The sequence below is a fragment of the Vidua chalybeata genome, chromosome Z, assembly GCF_026979565.1.
Source record: "Vidua chalybeata isolate OUT-0048 chromosome Z, bVidCha1 merged haplotype, whole genome shotgun sequence".
In the NCBI taxonomy this organism is placed as follows: domain Eukaryota; kingdom Metazoa; phylum Chordata; class Aves; order Passeriformes; family Viduidae; genus Vidua; species Vidua chalybeata.
Genome location: NC_071570.1, coordinates 40,499,298 through 40,518,339, shown reverse-complemented (window position 1 = coordinate 40,518,339; position 19,042 = coordinate 40,499,298). Strand labels below are relative to the sequence as shown.

Below are 19,042 nucleotides of genomic sequence, written 5' to 3'. Positions count from 1 at the left end.
CATAAACTTAGTATTACAGCACCATCTCCCAGCTCATTCATAAGCTTTTCCATGTATGAGTTACTATTGTTTCTAATGTACCCTTCAGTTTTTCAAGTTTCATCCATGACTCCCTGCTTCTGATTTTTTACACACATTTCAACTAAAGTACAGAAGTTACTTAAACGGCACTAACATGACTATATGGAAAGGTATTTCAGTATCTTGGAACTAAGAGGTGATCCTTTAGTTTAGACCCAAATTGCACAAAGCAAACATATTAAATTCTCTGTGTCGCTTATTCTAGCCTTTAGGCACTGGCAGATGGGCTAAAATCTCCAGCCTAAGACTATTAAACTAGAGGAGATGCTACACCCTTCCTGCTCAGCCTGTTCAGAACTTCCTCCTCCAAGTCCAAATCACTTTGCATGCATTGGAGTCTTTCTGGAAAACCATTAGTTAACTGGAAACCCCCCCCCGGATGCACAGCAGCAAGCAAGCTAATTTTAGTTTGTCACCAGCATCTAGTCACCTACTGCAATTCAAGGCAAGGAATCAAAAGAAGATATAAGCAATAATAATTTTCCTGGATTAAATACAGAGAAACAAAAGCCCCTGAGAGTACAAAAATAAACTAAAATAAACAGCTTCTGCCATTCATATAAACACTTGCACTCCATACTCCGAAGACCTAGAACTAAGTTTGAAAGCTGCACAGCAAAGCTAAAACCACCAGGAAAATACATCATGAGAACAGCAGAGATGTTCAAGATAAGCTGAAAAGAGAAAAAGGTTATAAAATGGAAGTAGTAGTGGTGTGAAGAAAGAAATCCATAACTACAGCTGATAGCTAATAGAAAAAACAAATCCTGGTTTGCTGCCTTTCTCTCCTAAGTGTGGATGCTGTAGAAATAATATTTAATCAAAGTTCAGGCTTGCCAGCTAAAAAGTTAGCTAAAATGCTACTATGATTTAAGCTGAATACTTCTGCATTTAGAGGAGAAATATATATTTTCCCCAGCATTATCTCTTCACCAATGATAACTGTAAGCTAAACTTTAGGTTTACAAGTACCTTTAACAGCTTTGCCTTATACAATCACTCTTAGTGTCCATCTACATGCAACACTGCTCAGCAAACTGCATGCCAACAATCACTTCCACGGAACAGTAAAGCAGTTGTACCAGCCAGGTGCTTTTCCAGCACCTCTGACTTTGGGAGATGCCAGAAAGAATGTAATAACTACTGTTCTGCACATACACTGTTTGTACTTATTACCATGAGTACCAGTTTATGCTAGTGTTGGCAAAACTGAACTGAAGAAAAAAAATCTGACCCAAAGAAGTTCTTTGAGCTCATTTGATAAAATGCAACAAAGTTTTTTTAACGGGTTTCAACAGCAAATCTTAACAAGTGGTTACAAGTTTTTGGTTACAAGTTAAAATTTGTTATCTTCTCACATAGTTAGAAGTTTAATCAAATCGCATCACAGCAGATTAGAGACCACAAACACTGAGATCACCTTGTCAAATCCAGTTTCACTTTCTTGAAAAAAGCCTACAGACACTGAAGTGCTTATGATAGGCAGAATTCCTATAACATTCAACAGACTCCAAGAGTTAAGCCTCCAGAAGAGTTCTATTTGAAATTCAACATTTATGTTCCCACACAAAATTCATAAACATATTAAAGGTGCTTTTGATACATATAGATAGATATAGCTAGACCTCAAGCCATGAGTGCTGCTGAAGAACCCATGCAGCTGCATTCATTTTCCTAGGGAGGGTATGAAAATACATTAGATTTTACTGCTGCCACATTTTGTATTTGCTCTTTTCAGTGAGAAGGAAAAGATCTGCAAGAAAAATTAACTCACTGTGAGTCAGTTCAAGTTGTATAGGACACACATGTAAATTCAGCTGCCATCTCCACTCTGTTTCAACTTTATTTTTATAACAAGTATAAGCTTTGGGGCAACACAGATCTTACAACTAACTGAAGAGCCTGTTTCAATTCATTATGCTCAACGCCCCTTTAATAAGTCACACGTTCAGAGTCACCCACCCACTCCTTTATCCCTAGGTTTGTCTGACAACATGGTGAGGTAATTTGATTTGTAAAATCAGCTGGGAAGTATGTACTTGTCCTATATTTGGTTTTATTGTTAGTGCCTATTGTTAGCAGAACTGGCTCATCAACAGGTCAGATGAGCACATAAACAAAAGAAAGGGAAGCAGAAGTCTGTCCCCTTCTGCAAGCTACTGAATACATCTGGACCTCAGAAATCTTCACCCTCTGACCATTTGTTGAAGCTAAGCATGCAAGTACTTTCCATATGTGACCACTAAAAGCCATGCAAACTTCTAGAAAGAGCTTTTCATCTGTAGCTCCCCTGTTCGGAATGCCCCAAGCAGCATTTTGTCACTTCTTACTTAAAACATGGGAAGCCCTACTACCAGCCACAGTTAAAAGCAGTCACCCACAGGACACCATGCAAATGAAGAAAATTAACTTTGTTTCTGTATTTTCTGAGGCAAAAACCTCAACTCTGATGAAGGTTTTAGAAACTTCTTTCTAAGAGATGCTTCTCACCTGTGCACTTATTTTGTGCCATATTCCTTCTTCCAGGCTCTCCATCAGTGGTAGGAAATATGGCAACGCCCTTTAATAATCAATTTTAACAGTAGAGAGCACCAAATCATGCCAAAGCTTCAAGCTGACATGTCACACCAAATTAATTCATAATATATCCCCCTTCTTGCTAACAGAAAACCAAAACCTGTTTTCCTTAAGTAAAGTTCTCTTCTTGTTTTTTACCCAAATATAAGGAACAACTGCACAGTTTGCAATACCAAGGGACTACAGTCAGCTCTCCTCCAAAAAATGTATTTAAAGGGGTTAAAGTATTTTCCTCAAGCCTGTCTGGGGAGACACATCTTCTCCAAGTGCTGAAGGCATGAGTGAGGCAACAAAGTTTAGGGCAACAAGGTCAAGTAGGAGTTATGTTATATTAACAGGGTCTTAATGGTTGGAGCAGGAAAGGAATCCCAAATGACTTCTGCTTTTTGTCATACAGTGTCACCACAACTGAAAGCAATTCCTCCCACTCCAAAGGGAGGTAAACAACTGTGTACTGGAAATAAGTAAAGAGAGAAAAACATTCCCTGCATGCCAGAATCCAGACCTTGATAAGAGAATCTGTTTGGGGCTTTTTTCATCATTATTGACATACAGATATGTGCCTACTGATCCTGGATGTTGCCCATCACCCCAGCAGAGACACCATGCATACAGTCTGCTGCTTCAAACTGTAAACTCTGAACCTACCTTACCCCACAGTAACGCTTCTACTGATCCATAGCTGGACATTTGTGCTACAGGTAATTCTGACAATGAAAAACACACTAAACATTACTAAACATGCTGAGAAAATATGTTTGAAATATTCAAATAATGAAGGAACAAGTGATCACTTCCAGGCTATCCAGGGTACTGTCTGAAACAGCTGACAGCTTTCAAAGCTGACAGCAAACAGTGCTGCAAGAATACTGAATACTTTGATGTTTTTATATAGTTTTCCACAAGTAAGTTCTGTGCAGGGAAGATCTACATCCTGGTGAGGTTTGCTATGAGCATCTGTTTTTTTTTCATATTTACTTCACTAAAAAGAGAGGTGAAATAAAGATAAATATATACTTAAGAAAGTTATCAGCTGTGAAAGTCAAACTGTGTACCAAAAGACCTGCAAATCAGTTGTGATGCTCTAACAAGTGAATACAGTGCTCCTGAGTAAAATAAACTTTTGTGGAACAGTTTCACTGGAATTCCATGCAAAAGAGGAAACACCCGTGCAAATGCCGAGTATCTATTTTGCATCCAGAAACAAACCACATTACATACCTAGTATTTTCTCAAGGACTCTTTGTTGGTCAAACAAGCCTAATCCCATGTTGTACACCACACAACCCACAGTAAGCGTATGCTTACTACACTTTAATAACATTGCTGAGAATAATCTCTAACTGCTTGTTTTCCTTCCTTTCACAGCTCCCTTATCCAGAAGTCTCTTAGATCATAGCACGTGTTTTCCCCATCCGTTTCATCTCTTATCCTTTCCTCTTTCCTCACATTGTCCAGTCCATCTCCTCTGACATCAATGCCTAGTTTCCCCCATATCAGCCCAGCTGTCCACCAACTCCTATTCCTTGTTCCCCCCTTCAACTCCACCACCCCAATTTTGGAGGAGGGACATATGTTTTTAAGATTGATCACTACACAATATCATACCAGGATTTACAAGCAAGAAGTATTCACAGTGCTTATGAGTGCAAGATCTAAGAGACAGCACATGAGGCATGAAAGTTACCCTAAGCAGTTTGTGGTGTACCCCAGATTTCAGAGATAAGCAGCATGCATCAGAACAACCTCTTCCATAGTTGAAAGGCTAACACAGGAAAAAACATCCCATAAGAATGAATATCAAGGATTTAATTTTAAAAAAAGCATGCAAAAATACCAACTTTGAGCTTGAAATCAAATTTGAAATCTAATTTTTTATGCAAATTAAGATTTTTAGGAAAATATTAACAGGTCAAACAAGCTAGATCGTAACTTCAGTTTTCAAAGTCTAAAAAAGTCAGAAATCATGAAGTAATTCACTGGTCCTTGTTTCACTGTCTCCACAGACACATATTCTGTGATCTGAAATGTCAAAACATTGACTTTATACCCTAGTATTTACCCCACTTCCTGCAGAGTAGCCAAGTCTGTCCTGAGGGGAAGTGTGTCATTAATATCAACATCCTACGGTCTCACTCTCAACAGACCACTGATTGATTTGCAGTTCCATATAGCAGAGCCTAACTAGGTTATATTTAGTCAGATGTTAGAAATGCTGCTTTTCCAAACATTCTGGGGTTTCACAACAAAAACTACTTCTGTTTCTTTAATAGGCAGCATTTTCTTTTCACTCCTTGCTTCCATCTGGTCATATATTAACAGATAGAGTTCCTGTTTCATTTCATATTCAAATTAGTACACACAGCAGCTTAAAGCTGACTTCATTTTATTTTTCAGAGTATTGCCGAAAGTGACCCCCAGGTATCAGAAAATGGACTAAACAAGGTGGGGCGAAACCCAAAACCAATACCAAAACCTCAGCTCTGCCTGTAAATTTCCCTATTGCAGGGCTCCCCTAACCTGGAAGCAGCAGTTTAAGGCCTTCAAACAGCTTCCCAGGCAAACCAGGACAAGACCACAGAAGCTAGAGGCTGCAAGCAAGGGAGAGCTACCCCTAACACAACTCTATTGCTCTGCACTGCATAGTGGTTGATCCGAAATCTTGCCTCAGGCTGGAAGTACAAAGAGATTCAAGGCAACGCTCTGCAAATTAATGGAGAAGTCCACCATTAATTCCAATCCTACACAGATGAAATCTCAAGCTCATCAAGCCCCTAAACTGCTGTTTCCCACCTTCTGACATGGCCTGCCAGAGGAAGCATCACACTTGTTGCCAGTACTTCTTCCCCAAGCACCTGGAAGTTAAAATACCTTGATGAAAGCTCCCAGTTGACCCAACTATGTTCCACATAAAATAAATCAGAATTTCCACTGTTTTAGCAGTCTAGTTCCATTTAAAACTCAACTACATGGAAGTTAACTTGTACAGGAAACCTGAGTTCAGGAAGTTGTTTTTCCTGGGTCCACAAAGCCCTGTGAGATAGGCTCACTTCTGCTTACTTTAGGATATTTAATCAACATGCTTTTTCTAGACAACAAAATAGCCTCACAGGTTTCATCATACACCTAAAATTTTATTTTTAATTCTCACAAAAGCTACTAAAGTCTTCAGTTTCCTGTTTAACCATTAAGGCAGTCATATGCTGTCAACAGCAGAGTCAAACTTGCTTTACTTGCTAATCACATCAGACCTCAGCTTCACTGTGTCTTTGAAGGTGCAAAAGGGACATCCATTCTATGGCAGAACTCATGTCTATAACACAAAGTTCCTGCTGCAAGAGTGCATGAAATTCTTAAATTTAAGTGAAACATTGAGAGGCTTAAAAGCAGCAAGAACACGTAAAAAGTTAATGACAGCAATGCCTACTGAATCAGGATATTTCAAAAAGAGCTCATCTTCCAGTGTTACATACCTTAGCTACTCTTCCTGCAGCCATCATGACCATATTTGAAGCATTACACCACTGCACTTAAAATCAAATTAAAGCACTCTTTATTATTTGGTATCTTGCTGCACTGTGTATATATTACTTGTGCTCTTTTCAATCAGCCATTTTTTCTAGCAAGTTTTAGTCATACACCACACTCATTTAAATGGTGAAATGTCTTCTAGTAAGTCCAACAAGTGAAGTTGTTTCTTTCACAAAATTCAGTTCCTTGTATATTTCTATGAGGTACTTTCTAAAGGTGAAAAAGTGACCTCAGACAGGCATATATTTGCTGACTCCAGAAATATTTGTACCTATCATTTCCATCTGTTTTCACATGGAAATACAAGAAAGAGATAAAACTTTCAAAGTAAACCGATGAAACTACAAGCCACCAGGACTGAAAAACATATAAAAACCAGATTTGCTATCACAAACTAAGAAAAAAAATTTTAAATACTATAGCTGATTTTAGTTGTAACAACTCTAATTGTTCTTTAAGATCCAGTGTAAAATAAAAACAGCAGATTCAACAAGGTCCTATCAGTGACACACTCTGCACTAACTAACAACATTGACAAAATCTCTTCATTAAGAAGCTCTCAAGAGAATTAACAATTAAGAAGAATCAGTTTGACACAAACTACAAAGAACTAGGAGAGGGAAAATCCCAACACTTTATGGCTCATATTCATCAAATTATTTTCCTAGAAAACAGCTGTTTACCAGGAATAAGAATGATGGAATACAGAAAAACAATACTGACCTAATACCATGTGCTAACAAGATGACCTCAGTAAACTGAGTCTAAGGTTACTTTGATCAAGCTGTCAACATAAGTTTCGACAAATAAGTGAAAGGACAACAGGCAGAACAATACCAAAGATACACACAGAAATATACACACTGCCAAGAATTCAACACCGAGCTGTTAAAGAAGGATATCCAGGGCTTTCCATTGGCGGAACTAAGAGTAAGGAGCTCACCGAGCAGAACGTGAAGTGATGCTCTTCAGGGACAATAAGAACAGGGTCGGAAAGTCCCACCTTACGGGCCGAACAATCGCAGCCTGACATCTGGCCACGGCTTACAGAACGAACTCCGCTGACCAGCCAGCTTTGTTTTTTAAGCTCTTCTCCACGCCCCGGGCAGCCCAGGCAGGCTGAGCCCTGCAGTGCCCGGCGGCAGCCCTGGCCCTGGCCCCGGCCCCGCTCCCCCCGCCCCGCGCAGCGCTCCCTGCGCCCCGAGCACCCGGCCGGGGTGCCCGAGGCTGCCCGGCCCCGCCCGCCCGGCCCCGCACCTCCGGGCTGATGTAGGACACGAAGGACGGCTTGGCCGCCCTGGCCCCGCCGCCCAACATGGCCCCGGCCCGCGGCGGCGGCGCTTCCCAGCGCTCGTCCCGAGCGGGGAGGCAGCGGAAGGAGCGATCCCGCGGCAGCGCAGCGACGCCAAGCCGCATCACGGGCCTGGCACCACCCGTGCCCGCCCCCGGCCGGCGCCGGCCATTTCTGCGGCACCGCCTCCCCGCCGCTCCCGCCCTCACGGGGCGGGGCCCGCGCCCCTCAGCAGCCGCGGGGCCTTTGGGCTGCCCCGTGTGCCCCGGGAGTGCCCTCGTAGCTCTGCCCTCGGCCTGCAGGGCGCGGCTGAAGCCAGCAGGCATCCGCCGCCGCTCCTTCCGTTTCGGGCTAACCACGTACCTTTTTTGCGTAGCTGCAGGAACCTCCCGCTCCTGGCCTGTTCCTTGATCCAGCCGTCATTTCCACAGAGTCGTAAAATGCAGAATGGTTTGGGCTGTAAAGGACCTTAAAGCTCATCTGAATCCACCCGCCCCGCCGTGGGTAGGGACGCCTTCCACCGGGTTGCTCCAAGCCCCATCCAGCCTGGCCTTGAGCACTCCCAGGGATGCGGCATCCACAGCTTCTCGGGGCAACCTGTGCCACTGCCTCACCCTCCTCACAGTAAAGACTTTATTCCTAATATCGCATCGAAACTTTGTTTAACTCATCTATTGCACTGTTCCTCACTCAGCTGCTAAACTGCTAAACTCAGATGCTAAACTATCTGTGCACACTCAGAAGGCAACTCAGCATTAAAGAAAGTCTAAACAAGGCATCGAGATGCAGAGTGTTACTTATGGCAGGAGAAGTGCAAGAAAAATGACATAAAACATGTTTTCCATTAAATAATCCTCAAAACTCTTTAAAATGTGACTGCTGATACACCTCTAGAAGTCCTCTGTCCAATGCCTATTTAATGTGTTACAGCCACAGCCTCCCTGGAATGTTGTCTTTGAACACTGTATAATCAGAGCTGTAAATATACACCAGGTTTAACTGGTATGTAGGTTACTTTTAAAAGCCTCGTTTTTATATGGATACAGAACAATGCAAATACTGTAAACGGCCTGTGGCAATGCACTGAGACTACCCAACAATTCAAATGGTGAATGGTAATCCAGGTGACAATTCCTCCCGAGTAGACTTTATGGAAATATTTTTACAAAAAACCTCCATACTTTACAAACTTCAGTAGGCCATAGGATGTGAATATCAACAGTTCCTTCAAATATTAGTGATAAACACTTTTTATATCATTCCCCCCTCTTTTTCTTTTAATACAGCACTTTATTTACCTTGCTCCAAACCCAGACCTAGGAAAACTACAGGAGGAAAAAAAAAGATTACATGGAGTTATAAGACAGCATTTATAAAAATTAAATGGAGTGACTGTTTCAATTCAGAAACAAAACAATTTCCCTGTTTTCAGAATCAAGGAATGAGAAGTCTTTTGGATTTAATCACCTTCTCTTTGGCAAAAAAACTTGAAACAACTCAGAGATTAGCTTTCATTAGAGGTTTACAACAAAGGCTGTTCTGCTATGGGATCCCACGCTGAAGAGCTCTCATGTTTCACTGCACAGCTGCTTCCACATCATTCCTTATGTCTCATCTGACCTCAGCTGCGTAGGTCAAAAGTACTTCCCATGGGATTAAAATGGTGCAAATCCAGGGTGAGGGGAAATGTGGGACACCACCTCTGTGCTCTCCAGTGTATTAAAGTACTTTAAAAAAGAGAATAGCATATAAAAAAATCTTTTAAAATACCTGAACTTAGAGTGGAAATAATGTGAATACCTCAGCACGCCTTGAGATTTACAGCACACTAAGGCAAAAATCAGCTACTTACTGATGTAGCATTTTTCAAAGAGGGAGGGATGTTTTGACACCAGGCCAGAGTCTTAACTCTGATGGGAAGTGCAAAAGGAGCCTTAATTCCCACACAGCACATGGGAATTCATTCTTCATCTTGTCATCAAAAAAAGCTGTACATAAAAAAAAAAAAAAAAAAAAAAAATCTGAGTGCAACTGCTATTCTCCATCAGCAAAATATCCACATGGTGATGAACAGGGAGTGCTTCGTCCTGGGGTTTTCTCTCCAGGATGCAAAATGTGTGGGACTGAACCCATTGCAGAAGGGATATGAAGCCTTTCTGCTAGAATTTGGGGGCTGGATTTGGATACCCCCTTAGTTAATCTTTTCTGGAATGGAACAAATAAAGCTATCACAAGCAAGTTAACTTAATTCAGAGAACAATAGCATCTGAAAGGGCCAACTGCAATCCTGACTCTGTGCCCAGCAGATTACCAAGCACAAGGGCTTCTTCTCTTTCCCCAGGAAGAATGATGTATTCTCACTTTCTCTTCTAAAATCTGGGAGTACTCACAAAAGGAAACTTCAGCCCAGCCACCTCATCTCTGTAGATTCCTCCTGCAGACAGTGGAGGGAAATAGGTTCCTTCTAAAGGCAATGTGGGCAGCAAATAAATTCCTTGTTAAGAAACAGCTTCAAAAGACTGTCCAGTGCTCAGAGCACCTCAGGAATTCAGCTTGGCCAGGCTGAAGTTGGCCTTGCTTCCCCTCCTTGTCTTTACACTCCCCCCATAGTCATCTACTGCCTCTCACTTATGTATTTACATACTTACTCTTTTGTCATTTTAATGTGGTCCCTCTCTTCAGCATTGTCACTCTAGTGTTCCAAATTGCTCCATACTAGCAAGGAAATAAGACAGTTCAATGATGTTCAATCATTTGGAATTGTTCTCTTCACTAATAAACACTTCTAAAATAAAATTTCTACAACAAACTGAAGCTCCTGGAATGGTGTATTAATAGGATCTGTCTTCCCATGTTTCTTCTAAATGGGAAGTGTTGTTCCATGCTGCCAATGACTTTCAGTCCATTAAAATGTAAAGGAGCGAATCAAATAATGTAATTTAATTTTGTTCAATTTTATATGTAAATCAAAGACAATCATGCAAATGTAGAAGAGTAAAACTTTTTAAAAGCCAAGTTCTAGATTGTCTATAGTGGGTGAATAATATATGGCATTTAACTGTTGCCTTTTCATCCTGATACTTTTCTCTTTCTAGAAGCATAATCACAGTATTTAATGCTGACTGGAGGAGGGAAACTCACAGACCAGCTCTGCTCTTCCTATAAACAGAGATTGCTTTGTTTAAAAAATTCACATGCTATTAATTTTAATAATTTTTTGGGTTGAATTCTCAGCTGTGCCCAGGCTGGGTGGCACAACTGATGGAAGCTGGGTGGCACAAATTGATCGAAGGGAGACACAAGGGGCTGTTTGCAACTTCTCCAGCAGTTTTCTTTCAGTGGTCCTCTTAACTGCAAGTGGTATCTCGTATTTCCCTTTGTGGCAGTCCTCCTTGTCAGCATTTTCTTGGCTCTGGGAAGTAAGTATCCTCGATAAGGCATTATCCTAGACAGTATCTGGAGCACAGTTGGTGACGATCACTGAACACAGCTCTTTGCATCACATTTCAGCTTTTCTGAGCCTGGGCCTTTGTAAATCTTGGTGCCTTGGGGAGTGCAAAGGGTGCTTCGATACTCAGGGGTTGTGGGTGCTTTGGCATAGGCTGGACAGATGTAATGAATTTTTAAAGCTATTCATGAGTGTAGAGCAAACATGCCTGACTGTATCTAATTTCTACTCCCATTTCCGCTTTTTGAAGAAAATAGAGGGAGTCTTTGCAGTGCTGCAGACCTGCAAAGTCACAGGTGTGCATAACTACCATTCCAGAGAGGTAAATCAGAGGCAGGAATCTGCAGCTGTGCTCCCCTTTGAACTCTCATCATGGCTGGATCCAGGTCAGGACACTACTTTTGGTACATGTGACTCCAGTGGTGACACAGGTAAAGAATTTGAAGTAGCATCTCAAAAGAGGATCTCAAACAATTACCATTTGTCAATGTTCCACAATCTTTCTATTCAGGAAATCTACCTGTGTGTGCAGTTTGATTTTTCTTATTTTCACATTTGTCTGGGCCTTACCATAAGAGCTGCACTTAGGTTTGCAAACCTGGGTATTTCTGGTGTACCCGTACAGTTATTCTGACATTTCACAGAGCATTGCAGATGCCCATGTGCAACTCAGAAGGGAGGAGCTGTCCCAGAAGTGTTGGATTTATCCTGAATATACAGAGATCTGCCATGCATGCTGGGTCTGATACTCCCTATTTATACTGTTCAATTAAGTAACTCAGTTTAGGACTTTAGTATTTCAAACATTTTAACAGAACACATTAAAGTGGCTGAAATCAGTATCCAAGAAATATAGAAGACTTAAGATGAACCTGGAAGTTAGATTACTGGGGACTATCAGGGAAACAATCAGAAATGAGGAATATCACTGGGATGTCTTCTGGGAAAAGGTCACCAAATCAGTCTATAGACAGCCAGCAGCTACCTCTGCTTTATACAGGCTAAGAGAATTTTCTGTGAAAAGTCATGAATGTTAACTTTCTGCAAATTAAGACAATTCTAAAAAAAGACAACAACAACAAAAACCATAAAAGGGCTCTGCTCTAAGATACTACTTTTAATACTGTATTCACAGTGACATTTTAATTTTCCAGTACTTTCAGTGTCCTTCAGGAATTAATTTCTGAACTTGGTTCAGATTGCAGTTTGTCACCTTTGAGATGAGCCCATTTTTGAAGTATATGGTCAGAGATTGTGTAATGCTGTCCTATATAAATCTTATGTTTTATTTTTGTTGCAGTGGCCTTTCTCTACTGATTGTGTTGTGTGATTCAATTTCTTAAGCAGTTTTCTACTCCTCATTGTGAGAACCTAATCTCTCTGGGTAAAGATAAAGCAGTTCTACTCTAGCTTTCCTCAGCTGAAATATCTGGCTCTGATTCCTCTTCCATCCCACGTCTCAGTCCTGAGACATTATGTGCCCAGTTCCTCCCTGAAGTTGGTTGAAGAGATGCAATTTTTTTTCTTAAGTAAAGTCATCTGTGATGTCCCACATGGCCACACATCATGACTCAGATGGCAAACAGCACTTCCTTCAGGGGTAGCAATACAGACCAATGCCATTTTGCACCAGTGCCATCCCTTAATTACTGAATGTTTTTGTTCTACCAGGACCTTTCAGAGGTAACCTTCCTAACCATTCTAACCAGGAAGATTCATCTGCCATTTGAGACATACAGTTCCAAAATATGCACACAGAAGAGTGCAAGACCAGATACATGGCTACACCATGAAGAGTGGGACAGAGGCATTAACTACTGAGAGCACACCCTGGACCAGAGTGTTTACTTTAGCCATAGAGATGCAGCTGGTAATTACATGTCTTAAACTTGAGGATGGAAAACGAAATATTGCTGTGAGAGTTGTGAAAACTCAGGGAACAAAGCACCTCACATCGAATAGCAAAATCACCTTCTCTTAATAGCTAAGTGGGTGAAGAGGAAGTTAGTAACTTTTTAATAATTCTACTCACCCAGGAAAGCATGGGTGTCACAAACAAGAATACAAGGGCTAGGGAAGTTCCCCACGTTTTTTAGCTGTTTTGAAGCAAACAGAATTACTTGTTTGTGGGCACACAGAGACTTCTTTGTCATGTGGTAAACTTCTTTATTTTATTCTCCAAAATGCTGTGAGCAGAAATTACTTCAGACTGGGTATTTCTTATCCTTAACAGTACACAAAGGGTAAGTCAAACCCCATCTGCATTGGGAAAAAGCCTACACCATGGCTGGATGTGAGGCAAAGTTACATCGGGGCTCTCCTCTCACCCTTGTTTCTGCGGCTCTCCGTTGTTTCCCCTGGCTCCTGGCAGCTCTGGCACCTTTTGGCACCGCCTCCCTCCGGAGCTCAGGTTCGCCACTTCTTCCCATGCACCGCTGCTGCGGTGCACCAGTTGGGACTTGTCGGGTTCTGTTGCCCACACGAGGGATGCTGGTAAAGAGCGAAGGAATGTCCAAATCACCCATGAGAGAAGTGGAAAGGTTTTAATGGTCACGGAGAGCTACAGCGAGAGGCCGCGACCCACGCTTCCAGCGCCCGCGTGGGGGAAATGGCAACCGGGACCCGGGAGGCACGGGGTTTTATCAGGGGCGGGGTGAGGGGAGCTGAAGCCCCCCTGCCCAATGAGGACAGACACCGTGTGATGACGTGACCACGGCGCCCAATGGGGACGTGGCAGGGGCGGACACGGGGCTCTGGGGCGAACGGGGTCACAGGATAGCAGTGACAGACACCGAACGCTCCAGACGGGATGAGGAGTGGTTACAGGAGTGGCGGGGGGACGCTCCAATGGCTGGCAGCCTGGAGCTAACCACCGTGGTGGGGGGGAACATGGGGGGGTGCACAGGGGTACACAGGACTTGGCTAGCTAACATAGATTAGAACCCCTAATCTAAACCCAAACTCGGGATGCAACATGTTTCTTCTAAACCCGCAGTCCAATCGGAGGCCCTAAGAATCATGAACTTGTAAATAACAAGACTGATAAATTTAAGTGCAGCCCTCCTGATACCAAAGGATGTGAATTGACCCTTCTGTCTTGGAGTGAATCCCACAAAAGAAAAAAAGCAACATTCAGCTCCCAATTTGATGGCAGTCCCTAAGCTGGGTGTTGGAAAAAATCTGCCAAGGTATCCTTTGTCAGCCCGGATTCTTTCTTCCCAAGTCACTTTTCCAAATGTGATGTGGATGAAAAGTCCTTGGGAACGATGTCCAGCTGTGTGTCACTAGTTAGGAATCTGGTCCATCTAGTCAAATAGTTGCTCTGGTGCAGGACTCTTCCTGCTGGGAATGAGGACAAGCAAAGAAATGCTAGTGAGAACCATCCAGTGTCTGAATTACAGAGTACAGGACAGGTCAGTTCTAGCATATCCATGGGGAGAAATAGTCGTTATGAGGCCTACACAGTTACCTTTTCTCTTCGGGAAGGACACATACAAACTTGAAAGTTTTTGCTGGCTGTGTCTTGGCTCTTCTGTTCTTTCCTTTAGAAGTGAAAATTGTATCTAGTGCATGACTGCAGGGAAAAAATGTGCTCGTTTTACTTTGCCCACCAGGCCCTCGACTTACTCTTGGCTTTGATTTCCTAATGCAAAATGCATGTGTGTGTCAGTAATCATGGATGTCAGGTAATGAAAGAAGCCATCCAGCTCATGCTGTCATCCCCACCTCCCATACCACTGCTGCAACTAAAAAATCCAGCCCAGATAATCTGAGAGGCACAAACAAAAAGGGGTAGCCCTTCAGGAAGACTACGTGCTCTTTAGCAGAAACTCATGGCAAAACACAAACATGAGGCTAGAGGCTTCCCTTTACTGTCCCTGACTTCAAAAAGGCCGTTGTCTAAGCAAGGCATGCTTCTATTTGGCTAAGACAAGCAAGTCTTTGAAGCAGCAAACTTTATAGAAGCAGCAAATCTTGTAAAAGAAATCTCATAAATCCAAGTGTTCTTCCCTGTTAGCAAATGCTTCTGATTTACTAGAATATTTTTTCTCTGCAATTGCTGTGGTTTTTATCTTCAGTCTCTTGGAAAATTTCTTGACCAAACTTTCTAGAATTAAAATGCATTCATGCTAGAATTAAAATATTCATGCTGATATCCATATGGCAATCTGGCATGCCTGAATGTCAGGTGGGTATTTGGAAACATTTTTCTTGAGGATTCCAGAAATCACCTGCACTTCCAGAACTCCAGTTTTTTTCTACAGAAATAAGTTGTTTTAAATCTATTTTTTCCTGATGTGTGCATGAAATTTGTAGAGGGACTTTTCCTCAGGGAGCATATATAAACCAGCAAAGGACTGGCAGAATTTTATTGCATGGACTTTGTCCCATACTGCTTGGTTTCAGATCTGTGTTCTGTGAATGCATCATTGCATATTGGGAAACAATTCAGCCCTGGCTACTCCTGTAACAGGAGCTGAACTGGTCCCATATCTTGTAAATTGGCTCATCTTATGCTTTTGGATGTGCTGGAGAACTTGCTGGGGACATTAGTTAAAACATCCAGAATCCTGATTTATGATTTACCACTGTCATGTAAGGAATGCTTATCCTCAATCTATTGCCCTGAAATCACCCCTGGCAGCAGCTGCAAGAAATTTCTTAAGAAATAGATACAAGAAAGAAAAAACACACCCTACCGCCTCACACAAGATTTTTATCTGAAATGCCCCTCTCCTCCTGTTCTCCATTATTTGCCAGATACAGTCTTTTGACACACATTTTATCAACTCTCCCTTTATAACCTCTTTTGTAGGTTGCCTTCCTCTGTGGGAATTCTTATCTTGCAGAATTTCTTTGCAGCCCTCAGTGACTCAAAATCTTTTCTTCCTTCTGACTCTGACTTGTGTAATTTCTTTACAACCCTAAAGTATTTACTTCTAATTTATTCAGGATATAGTCCTGGCTGTGTTTCTAACCCTGCTGTCTTCTAATAGTGATTACTAGCAGATTTTATTTGGGTTTTTGCTGCCATGATGACTTTGGTACATTGTTAAAGAACTATTTATAAATTATTTTAAAATGCATTCTTTGGCAATAGAGACGGATGCTGTAATAGCTAAAACATCACAGTTTTCCCTTCGTGCCTGTCACAGAAAGGTGAGAATGAACTCTGGCTTGCCAGTGGGAGCTGCTCCAGAGGGCACAGCGCTCTCTGCTGCTGGGAACACACAGCCTTGAGGATTTGGTGCATAAAACTGCACTTTTCTTTTTGGCTGTGGAGCATTCACTTAGGTTTCCAAGTGTGTGAGGAAGTGTCCTCACACACTCTTTAATGCTCTCCATTCATGTGCAAGGCAGGAAGGCATGGGCTCCAGATATAGTTCTGTCTGTGAAGCAGGAGAGACACATGAAAAGAGTAAAAACTCTTCAGCATTTCCTTCACCTTTTCCTACAGCTCACTTGCTGTACCATGGAATGTAACATATTTAACACCTCAGTTCCATGGGCCTAAACCACTTCAGTCTTAAACTCCTCAAGCACCTGGAGCTTCTTTTTTCTTCGGTGTTTTTCTGGAGTGCTGCAGTTGCTGCATGAGCGGCCAATCATGCTCTCTGCTGAAACAGAGCCTTTCTCTTTGATTTCCTACACTATTTTTAAAGCTGACTGTTGTTGAGTATTGATGTAATTTTTTTCCTTTTTATTTTACTTTTGATTTGTAGCTCTCTAATGGCCTTCCCCATCTTATTTCTTGAATTGGACCCATTTAATTCTGTTCTTTCTGTGGCCATTTTTCTTGTTTGGTTTTTCGGTTTTGTTTCCCCCCCCCCCCCCCCACTTTTCATATGGAATGAAAGTTACCAGCTTCAAATGCTGGATTCTGCACCTGGGATGGGGTAATGCCAAGCACAGGGATGAAGTGGGAGAGGAGTGGCTTGACAGCTGCACGGGGAGGTGGGGCTGGCTGGTGCTGGGCTCAGGGTGGGTCAGCAGTGCCTGGGCAGCCCAGAGGACAAACCCCATCCCAACAAAACCCATCCCAGAGCACCGAGCACAGCACAGCCAGCCCAGAGAGGGGATGGTCCCGCTGGGCTCAGCCTCGGGGCGGCCTCACCTGGGGCCTGCTGGGCCCTGCAGGTGGAGAAGGATGGCAAGGTCCTTGAAGGTGTCCCAAGGAGGAAAACAAAGCTGGTGGGAGGGCTGGAAGGAATTCGTTGTGAGGAGCAGCTGAGGAATTTGGGCTTGTCCAGTTTGGGGAAAGGGAGGCTGAAGGGTGACCCCACTGCTCTCTGAAGCTTCCTGAAGAAGGGAGGTGCTGAGCTCTCCTCCCTGTAATCCAGGGACAGGACATGAGGGAGCAGTTCACAGCTGCACCAGGAGGCTTTCCTGGCCATTAGGAGGCATTTCTATAAAGAGAGGTTGGTAAAGCACTGCAACAGCTTCCTGGAGAAGTGGTCGATGCCCCAGTCTGTCAGTGTTCAAAGGTATTTGGACAGTGCCCTTAACAACACGCTGGAACTTGACCAGCCCTGAGTGGGCAGGCAAGTGACTGGACAATGACTGTAGGTCCCTTCCTGTCAATACAGAAAAGTCTATTCTATTGTATTTTATTCCCTTTCCACTTACAAATAAACTACTGAAGTTATTGGTAGAAAGTGGGATGGCATTTAATTATCACAGACAATTTTCTTATGACAAGCACCCTCTGCTGCTGATACCACTATGATTATCCCACTTTTCTGAAGCTGCAGTTTCATATAACTATACTGGCAACATCCTGGATCACTCTGGCTCCAGTTCTTAGATGTACCATGGTTTTCTCTAACATGTGAAAAGAAGAAGTAGTTACCTAAGTAGTGACATTCTCAACATTCTAGGCCATGCTGAGGTATCCAAATAGGACTGACAGCTGTGCGACTGCACCTCTGAGAAACAGATCCCATTTGGAGCAGCACATAGCCCAGGAGCGTGTAAAACATGACAGTAAACTCCTGTATTCAGGCACCTTCATCTCTCCCATAGTGTTCATTAACTTGTATAACCAGAAAATTACTGGCAAACTTAAATGTGTGCCAGAAGTAAAGTCTGTGATAAGGCTGTCTTACAGAGTGTGATCATATATGCCTACTATTGATACAAACACAATATAACCTGCAGAAAAGGAAACAAAAGAGGTTATATAAAGAGAAAGGTTTGTGATTCTTATGTCGAAACAAAAGGCCTTTTGTCTCACTTTTAATGTTAAAGTAACCTTTTTACTGTAAAAAAAGCCATTTATTTTCTCTTGGTCAGCTACTCCATTCTGCAGTCTCAGATTTTTAATTACAGAAAACTTAAAAAATCCACAAAGGTTTCTTGATGCCATCCTATGTTTATTGTGATTCAGAGTATCAGCCCCAAACAGGACTGATGCAGAATATATATGAAAGTATTTAAGCTAGTGGCTGAGCCTTCTGCAAGCTGGTAGGCTTTAAACTACCCTGCAATAAATACTGGTGGCCATGGCTTTGCAAAAATTTAAGAAACACAAGTGTTAAACATCTTTCTAAATGAAGACTCTTACTAACAGAAGTATCGCTGTAGGTCCCCAGCTGGGTAATAATTAGCATTGACTCCATGATTGCAGAAGGCTGATCAATTGCTTTATTATTATATTATATTATACTATATCACACCATATTTCACTAATAAGAACTATCACTAACTGGTTAACTTGAAAAACTTGTGACTCTCTACTGAGAGTCCTGACACAAACGCGGATCTAATTGGCCAATGAATCTAAAACACTAGCACCAGTGTCCAATTAAGTAAGTTTACCTTGGGTAAACAAACTCTAAACACATTCCAGGTAGGCACAAATACAGGAACAGTAAATGAGATAAGAATTGTTTTGATTCTTTTTTCTCTACTTCTCTCACAACCTTCCTCAAGAAAATGCCTAAGAAAGTTTGTGTCTGCTGTCTGTGGCCAGAGAGCTGCTACCATACACAGGTATGTAAGGACCATGACACGTGGGAAGGTGTGCACTGTGCTGGGTCAACATCCCCAGCAAGAGCTGCCAGTCCCTGAAAAACAGTGACTTCTGCCCTTGGTAGCAATTGGACACTTGTTGA

The 19,042-nt window shown here is 42.3% G+C and overlaps 1 protein-coding gene across 1 annotated transcript in view; it reads right to left on the bottom strand.

Moving 5' to 3' along the window:
• MTMR12 (myotubularin related protein 12) overlaps window positions 1–7,605 on the bottom strand; it is a 33,038-nt gene extending 25,433 nt beyond the window's left edge. The window contains exon 1 of the mRNA XM_053932656.1: window positions 7,447–7,605. Within this exon, the coding sequence (XP_053788631.1) occupies window positions 7,447–7,605 (159 nt within the window). The remainder of the gene's footprint in view (window positions 1–7,446) is intronic.
• Between the last annotated feature and the right edge of the window lie 11,437 nt (window positions 7,606–19,042).